At 36.2% G+C, this 8326-nt stretch overlaps 1 protein-coding gene across 3 annotated transcripts; it reads right to left on the minus strand.

The window, feature by feature from the left end:
• Positions 1–2292: 2292 nt before the first annotated feature.
• On the minus strand, positions 2293–7319 carry LOC132640599 (uncharacterized). Of its 3 annotated transcripts, none has more exons than XM_060357240.1 (2): positions 6988–7298; positions 2293–2595 (listed from the first exon to the last, which is right to left on the minus strand). In XM_060357240.1, the coding sequence occupies exons 1-2, from the start codon at positions 7153–7155 to the stop codon at positions 2545–2547; spliced, it is 219 nt and encodes a 72-aa protein (XP_060213223.1). In that variant the 5' UTR covers positions 7156–7298; the 3' UTR covers positions 2293–2544. The 3 variants fall into 3 exon arrangements, with proteins under 3 accessions (XP_060213223.1, XP_060213222.1, XP_060213224.1); XM_060357239.1 differs by lacking the exon at positions 2293–2595 and adding an exon at positions 2602–5471 and having other exon boundaries at positions 6988–7319; XM_060357241.1 differs by lacking the exon at positions 2293–2595 and adding an exon at positions 6598–6818 and having other exon boundaries at positions 6988–7319.
• Between the last annotated feature and the right edge of the window lie 1007 nt (positions 7320–8326).

Consider the following 8326-nt stretch of genomic DNA (forward strand, 5'->3'; position numbering starts at 1 on the left):
TGATAAAGTGTTCCTATTAGACACTTTCAATTCAAATTTTAGAAAAAAAAAATTGTGCATTGTTAGTCAAAGACATTCTAGTCCTAAAAGGCCCATTAAGGGAAGCAATACCCTATCATAATTTTTTCATTGCAGGGCTCCAACTTGAGACCTCTATCCTGCCACAATACTTAATGATAACAAGTAGTCAAACTATTATTTTTTCGTTTCATACAATATTTGGGACCTATATATTGTAGTTTTATCAGGATAATAATAATTAAGTTAAAGAAATTATTCCAAAAAATCAAATAAAAAAGAGTAAGCATATATATATAAGTGAATAACAGTAGAGATTTTCCTATTCGCCAATTTAGTTGCTTTCTGTTGCGGCAAGAGAAGACAAGGAACCATATTTGACTCTATACATACCGCGCAATGTTCTGGTGGCTGAGTTATATACATCAGCTTATAAGATAATACTACAACGAGCTATGCAATTTGCAATTACGTGGTAACAATTTGATTGAGAATCTTCTATTGGTAGGAACTCGAAAGCAAACTAGAGTTGCATAAATCAGCAGTTCCATAAGACGTGTTGCGTGCAGATCTTTTGCCTCCTTTTGTAAAAGACAATCAGATTTTAACACTTGATGCTTTAGTCTTTGTTAGTGTTATCCTAAAACTCAAATCTACAGCATTTTGTGCCTGTGAGTACATAATACTAGTTTTTTGAAGATAACCGGTGAGCCTTGGCTGATACCATGAGCATGGTTTCCCTTCCTCGTTGGTATCAACAACGCAAAGTTTATCAAGTTCAAAACCACTTGAGTTTCCTACAATAGCCCTACTAAGTAGGAGTCGGGGCAATACAATGCCTCAAAATAATATGCCTTCAACTCTACTAACTCAAATGGGATAGCAAAGCTTGTGCAGCAACGAGGGGGGGGGGGGGGGAGAACTGAGAGCTATGAAGTGCAATTGGTGGCATATTTGAGTTCACTTACGTAGTAGGTGAGTTGAGATTTTTGCACTGGTGGCTAACTTGGTTAAAAAATGCGTTGTCTGTTATGTATTGTTGTCAGTGCAACATTGCTTATGGTTTTCAATATCGTCCCGCCAACACCAAATAAATTTTCCCAATTGAAAAGAAATATGGAAAAAGAGAGCATTTGTGGCCCTTTTATCTCTGAGTCACTGTAACTTGTATTTTCATATGGATGGTTGCTAACCATGAAGCAAATGTTCATTTACTGGTGGGAGAAACATCGCGGCATAGTTTACTACTGCAGCTCATGTGGTTCTTTTATTGTAACTTTTATCTTGTAATAGTTGCAACAGGCTTTGCGATTCCCTTACACGTTTCTGATGAGGAGCTCGGAGCTCCTTTCTGGGTAGGAATCTTGCTAGGGTTGCATATACCAGTAGCTTCATACGAGATCTTGTGTTTCAGACTTTTAACCTCCAGATTTTAGCACCAAGGATTTAGTCTTTTTTTAGTTTCCCACCCGGTGTCCGGTACCCGCATTGGAGTCCATCCAACTATATCCGCATTGGAGTCCAACTATATCCGCATTGGCGCCGCGTAGGGCCCAATTCGGGGGGAAGCGCTCCTTAATGAGGATTTTTTCATACCCAGGGCTTGAACCCGAGACCTCTGGTTAAAGGTGGAGCAGCCGCATCCGCTGCACCACATCCTTGGGTGATTAACTCGTGGATATTATGATGCATAACTGATGTGGTGCAACAAATGGTATGGGATAAAAACAAGCAAAATTGGTTATCTTCAAGAGTATATTGGACTCATATCTTACACTTTTGGGTCCATAAATTTGTGAAACAAAAATATTCTCATACAATTTGTCAGTTGTGTGAGGCACAAAGTGAAAAAAAACTCATGTTACAGTAAATCTGGATTGTATCAAACATCGAAGGAAACGACCATCCACTGATTGAGGAAACAAAGGTGCCTGCGGTTTGGCAAAATTTTGATTGTTTAATATACAACTTGGTAAGATTAATATTGATCCGTTCATCCTTGTAATAACCCACCAACACAAGTAATAGTTTGCATCTCTGTGGATCGTCGAACAGAACATAAAGAGATTCACTAAATAGGACTGGAAGTTGTAATTTCCAAACAAGGACATCAAACGGTATGTACTGTCAGGATATGAACAAGACTTTCCCCAAATAATCAAATGTGTCCAGAGAAGCACCTATTTCTAAATCCTTCACAAGCCCCAGATCAACACAAACTTGCATTTGATATACAAATACCAGAAGCGCACACATATGTGTGAGAGAGAGAGAGACCAAAACATCAAGCCAAAGTTCATATACCACTCATGAGAAACAATCATATAGTCAATGCTGAAAGCCACTAAGAATATGATTCCAAAGGGCACAAAAATTATTGAGAAAAAAGTTAGTTGCAACAGAACTTAACAAGCTGAGGAGAGGGTACCGAGAATTTAATTGAAACAGATCTAATTCAACGGGATGAGGGTAACTAGGAAGAATTTCATTGTCCTCCTTCCAATATTATTACAGAACTAAAAGGCTTCATGGTAAAAACTTTGTACGTGGCCTCTTCCACTCATCGTCATGCAAATGCTGCCAACAATTATCATAGTGTTAATACTCATGAAAAACTAGGCTTAGATATAATGGAACAAAATCACGACAACTAGTCTTTTCTAACACTACCCCATAATATATTAACAAGAGCAGTTATAATATATCCAATACAGGAAATGTAGCAAAGAAAGTCTTTAGGCCACATTGACACAAAAATGACTTGAATTTTAATAGAGCATATTGATGTTACTAAAAATCTGTAAAAAGTTGACATGGGATCTCAAATATAGGAGATGCAGGACCCAAACTCATAGCACATATAATGGCTCTTCAATTATATGATGCAGCTGATACTACTAAGAAACGTAAAGAGTGAGCAAGGTTCCTAATAGGAGTCACCTCATGACAAATTAGCAATATTGCTAACTAAATTCCAATATTGAGAATCAAGCATCACGAATGGGAAAAAGCAAAGTGGCTACTCCATCCATGCAACTTCAGAAAATTTTACTTTTGACCGGGCATAGGACAATGAGCCCGTTTGGATTGGCTTATAAGTTGCTTATAAGTTGTTTCCAGCTCTTTTGAGTGTTTGGCTGGTCAGCTTAAAGTCATTTTGTGCTTAAAATAAGCTCAAAAAAATAATTGGGCCAGTTTGACTTAGCTTATCTAAAGTAGCTTATAAGCTGAAAACAACTTATATTCAGCTTATAAGCCACAAAAAATAAGTTGGGCTAACCCAACTTATTTTTTTTTAGCTTATAAATATCAATCAACTACATTCTCACTCCCAGATTATTGGATTCGATTATGTGAGCCCTCTGTATCTATTTCACTATATCCAGATCCATTCCAGTCTAACATTAAGGTTGACTCCCAAACCTTTGAAGAAATCCTTTCGAAATTTTGCAAATAATATTACTAACAAAATTTGTTTGTTTTACGTTTCTTCAAGAAGGTCACTAAAATAATACTCAAAATCTGTTTTTTTCCTCTTAAAGAAGTGGTTTACGGGCATTATCAAAGAAAAATCTTCCACTCACAAACTTCCATAAATCTTCAATAGTTACTTTTTTTTTTTTATAACTGTGGCGTTCAGGCCAGCTTGCGCGCACCTCGACTAGTTCCACGGGATACCTGCCATCCCGCACCAGCAACAAGTAACTTTGTCCACGAAGACTTGAACAACGGAAAGAAATCACCTAGTGTTTTGTCTCTTGTCTCTGCTAGGAATTGAATTCAAGACATCTTCAATAGTTACTATAAGCAAAACGGCTTTTCTTTTTTTCTCACAAACTTTTTCTCCACAACATTCTTTACAAAGAAATTTTCAATAGTTGTCAAAGGCTCGTTAATAATTTGTTTTCTAGGGAAAATTACTAGAAGTACTCCAAATTCCACACTTGTCTCTATACGGTTAATACAAAGCTCTAACCAAATTTCACATTTATCTCGTTAACCTATTATGTCAATGCCACCAAAGGAGTATTCAATTAATGGATGGAATATAATAACATAGGAGTCCTTGTGTTGTAGATATGATGATGCAAGTTTGAGGATGTTTTTCCAATTTGGGTTTTTTTTTTTTTTGGGGGGGTAACACCCATGCCCACACCTACTCCAACTAGGCCATTCACTAGAAGCCAAGCAAGGGAGCTACAAGCGCTCGAATTGTTGATCATGAAGCTCGAAGCATTCATGAGCTTTTTGGAGGAGTCTCATACTCATTATACAGTGCCCCAATGTTGTGGAGACCAAGAACTGGGGCTGGGAGCTGAAAATCAGAGCTTTGGAGCTCTTGGACAGAATGTTGAAACTGCAGAAGTTGCAGAAGCATCGTGATCATGACAGGCCTTCATGATCGCGCAGCAAGAGCTAGAGCACCGCGTATGCGAGCAGGTAGATGTGATCGCGCAGGAGGACCCTGAGCCACAGGAGATGGGCATCACATTGCTTCGCGAACGCGAGCCTCCAACACAACCACGAAGAAGGCCACCAAGCTACATCGCTAAACGAGCACGCAGGAGGAGGCGCTTGAGACAGAACTTGAACAAAGTGGCTAATTACGTTTTCATCCCCTTTTAAGGCTAATTTAGGAATTCCATTAAACATAAACAGTGGTAGCATAGATAGGAAGTCTAAGCCATTTTGGGATAGATTTTGATGAACAAAGAAAGAGATGATGTCATTTAACCTTGTATGTTTTAATGCCTTTTGAGAGCTTTCTTTTAATTCCTTATTGCTTTCTTAGTGATAATTAGTTTAGGTTGTGAGTAATGAGTAGTGATTTCTTAATTGCTTAATTACCTAGTCTTAAGGATTCCAAAAGTCACTAATCCCTTTAGGACTCATCCTAAATTAGGGTCTTAATTTTTTTTGATAAGGTCCTAAATTAGGGTCTTAATTAGATGATTCTTAGGGGTAATTAGGCTTTTAGTCTAATTGGTTCTAAACTCATACTAATTTTGGGTCTAATTCTATCTTTGATTTCCTTGTTTGATTTCAATTTCATGTTTTTGAGTCAATTTCGTATCACCTACTAGAAACATCATTTTTTTATACCTTGAAAATTGTATTGATATGATCATTCAAGTAAAATACTTCAAAATGATCTCATATGATATCATGCCTGCGACATACATATTTATGCCAACTAACTTGTAGTTTTACAATGGAATAACAAATTGTAAACATATCAAAGATGTTATTCTTAAACTAATTGGCATGCATTTATGGGGGAAAAAAAATCATAAAATCACAAAGAATAAATATATAGAGAGATTATAACTAAGTAAATTAAAGTAGAACCCGATTATATTGATGCCATTTCTTTGAATATTCAGAATTGTAGCACCGATTCATACGGTGATGTCGAATGAAAGACCATAACACAGTTCTTGCTTGTAGCCCAACTGTCAGAGATGAGTCATCAGAGAAGCCAACACTTATAAAAGTTTTGTTTCCATAATTATCATTATCAAATTCATAATCAACAGGACGAATGATAAGAACAGATGATCCAGAGGCTTCTGCTTCCACTGTTCTCATCTTGCTAAGTCTCCTAAACCACCCACCCAACTGATTAACACACTCCCAATACACACATTGTTTCTCGCTTTGTTTTTTCTATTCTTTTTATGTTGCCGACTTTGGCCATCTTCATAGTCAAAATTGGAAGAAAAACCACTTCCAATTGTCAGAATTCATTTCAGACATTCTTTTAGGGAACAGGAGAAGTCGTCCACCAACTAAAATTGAGATAACAGAGAACATTAAAACTTAAATCACAGTTGAATTGGAACCAACATATTTTCTACAGACCCCAAAACTCCAAAAAGAAGAGAACATGAAAAACTGGGTATGATTGAATGAAAAACACAAGGCAGATTGTGCTTCATTTTCTAACTAAAGAAATGTCGGAAGGAAATTTTGAACAAATATTGACACTCAGATACAAGCCATTTCTCTCCCTAACTGCCGATGATTTTTCAAATAATGAATGGAAAACTACAAAAGGAGACTGACGAGAAGTAGTTCTTGGTGAAGTTATGGAAGTTTGAAATCCCAGTTGTGAGAGAACTTGTCGATGCCATTTTCACAAAGAAAAAAAAAATCAGAAAAGAATAAATGTTTTCAAAATATCACTTTCAGATTGTAGGAAAAATATGAATGAAGAACACAAAAGACGAAGGCTTGAAACACACTAAATAACGTTTTCCTAAAAGCAATATTTGCGCCCTCTTCTTGCCGAAAAGGATTGTATGAGTAGTTTTAGTGAATACGACAAGCCTTTTGAATTTCTACACTAAGCAAATAGTAGGAAAAAATTCTTTCTTAGGAAAGCAAAAATATTTCTGATTTTTAAGTGCGAGAATTTTGATGCAGAAAGAGATTTTTTTTTTACGAAGAAGAGACAAAATAATTGATATTAGATGCAAGTATTTCAAGGTTAGTGGATAACAATTTATCGGGAAGAAAAAAAAAACAACTTAAGACAACACTACTTCTCATTCAAAAGATATTTTATTTACCACTATTATTTATGTTTAGGCAAAATTCTACGAACCAACAAAAATTCCCAATTAAAATATCACTTTCAATCTAAAATTGTAGAAATCAAAGCATAACATCAAACAACAATGATATATCATACATGTGACATAAACGAAAAAAAAAACACAAATACATCAGAATCAGATTACTGATTATTTTTTTCATCTCTCTTTGAGCCGGGGATCTATCGGAAACAGCCTCCCTGCCTGTCAAAAGGTAAGGGTAAGGTTTGCGTACAAGCTATCCTCCCCAGACCCCACATGTTGTCGGGATTATAATGAGACTTGAGAGTAACAATGAATAATTAGGGGTCAAAAGCAGATCCGACAAATGAATAGCAAATTGATTAGGAGAAAGAGATAAGATTCTACTTACGAATTCTTTGACGATTCCTTTGTAAATCAAAACAGGGATAGCGATACCGAAGATACCAACAATGGCTAGATTTCGTCGACTCCAACGAAAGTTGTACTCAAGATTCTCTCTGGATGCTCCCCATTCCTCGATCCATTTGTTCTTGTTGTACTCCATTCCCCCACCCATCTTTTCAGTTTCTTGCTGTGTGAGATTAGAGAATTTGGGGTTGCTAGTAGTGTATGCTGGAAAAAGGGGCGGACCAAAGAGGCACTTCTATTTCTCTCTATGAAAGCGAAATGACGATAATGTCCTCCTCCCAGTCGCTCGTTGTTATCGCGAGTCATTGGGATCAACCGGAACGCTTGGTCTTGGTTCTTTACATATTCGAACTAAGTCACCTGCTAATTGAAGAGTCCGGAACCGAAAAGCCCCAAAAAAAATCATGTGGAACCAAAATATCCCAATAAAAAAAAAAGTGACAAAAGTACTTTTAGCGCAGTAATTTACTGCGCTAAAGTAGTTCACGGAAACGGAGTCGTTAACTGCTTTAGCGCAGTATTTTAATGTGTTATAGAAGTAGTTAAAAAAATATATTCTATAACACAGTAAAATACTGCGTTATAGAAACAGTACAAAAAAAAATGGCCAACTTTATTTTTTGCAATACTTTGTGTTTTTTTCCATACTTTGACCAATGATTAGTCGTGTGTCAAGACTCTGAATCGTCAATATTTTATATAGAACCTGATATTTTTTTCTGCGTACAATAATGTAGGCTCAATACATCAAGGATACGTAAACGTTCGGATCGTCATTTTAAGGGTTGAAAAGGTGCCCGAAGTAAGTTTTATTTGTAAATTTTAGGTTTAAGTGTTCTATATACATAGACGTCCATTTTTTGTTTGAAGACTTGTTGTCATTAGCTTAAGTTTTTTTTTATTTTTAGGGTTTAGATTTATTGAAAATAAAATCGTTGCCAAAAGGTTTTTAACTGCTTTAGCACAGTATTTTACTGCGCTAAAGAGGCACTTCTATTTCTCTCTATGAAAGCGAAATGACGATAATATCCCCCTCCCAGTCTCTCCTTGTTATCGCGAGTCATTGGGATGAACCGGAACGCTTGGTATATTCGAACTAAGTCATGTGAATTGAATAGAATCATTTTCTGCATGATAATATATATCTTGATTGTCGCGCTCCTTGTGGGTAATAGCAAGAGGCTGAATAACGACTGATTTTTTGGTTGATTTTATGTGTTTTTTATTATTATTTAATAATGGTGATAATTTATCTATTATTCAATTTTGAGAGAAATGTGGCTAGATTAAGTAATGCATAATGCAATAACAATAGACAA

Source organism: Lycium barbarum, chromosome 5 (genome assembly GCF_019175385.1).
Source record: "Lycium barbarum isolate Lr01 chromosome 5, ASM1917538v2, whole genome shotgun sequence".
Lineage (NCBI taxonomy): Eukaryota > Viridiplantae > Streptophyta > Magnoliopsida > Solanales > Solanaceae > Lycium > Lycium barbarum.

Bases quoted from the DNA above. Each gene is read 5' to 3' on its own strand.
- LOC132640599 (XM_060357239.1), bottom strand. From the start codon at position 7,155: ATGGGTGGGGGAATGGAGTACAACAAGAACAAATGGATCGAGGAATGG. The intron at 5,472-6,987 runs GTAAGTAGAATC...CATCTCTGACAG, and splicing joins AAGGAATCGTCAAAGAATTC to TTGGGCTACAAGCAAGAACT.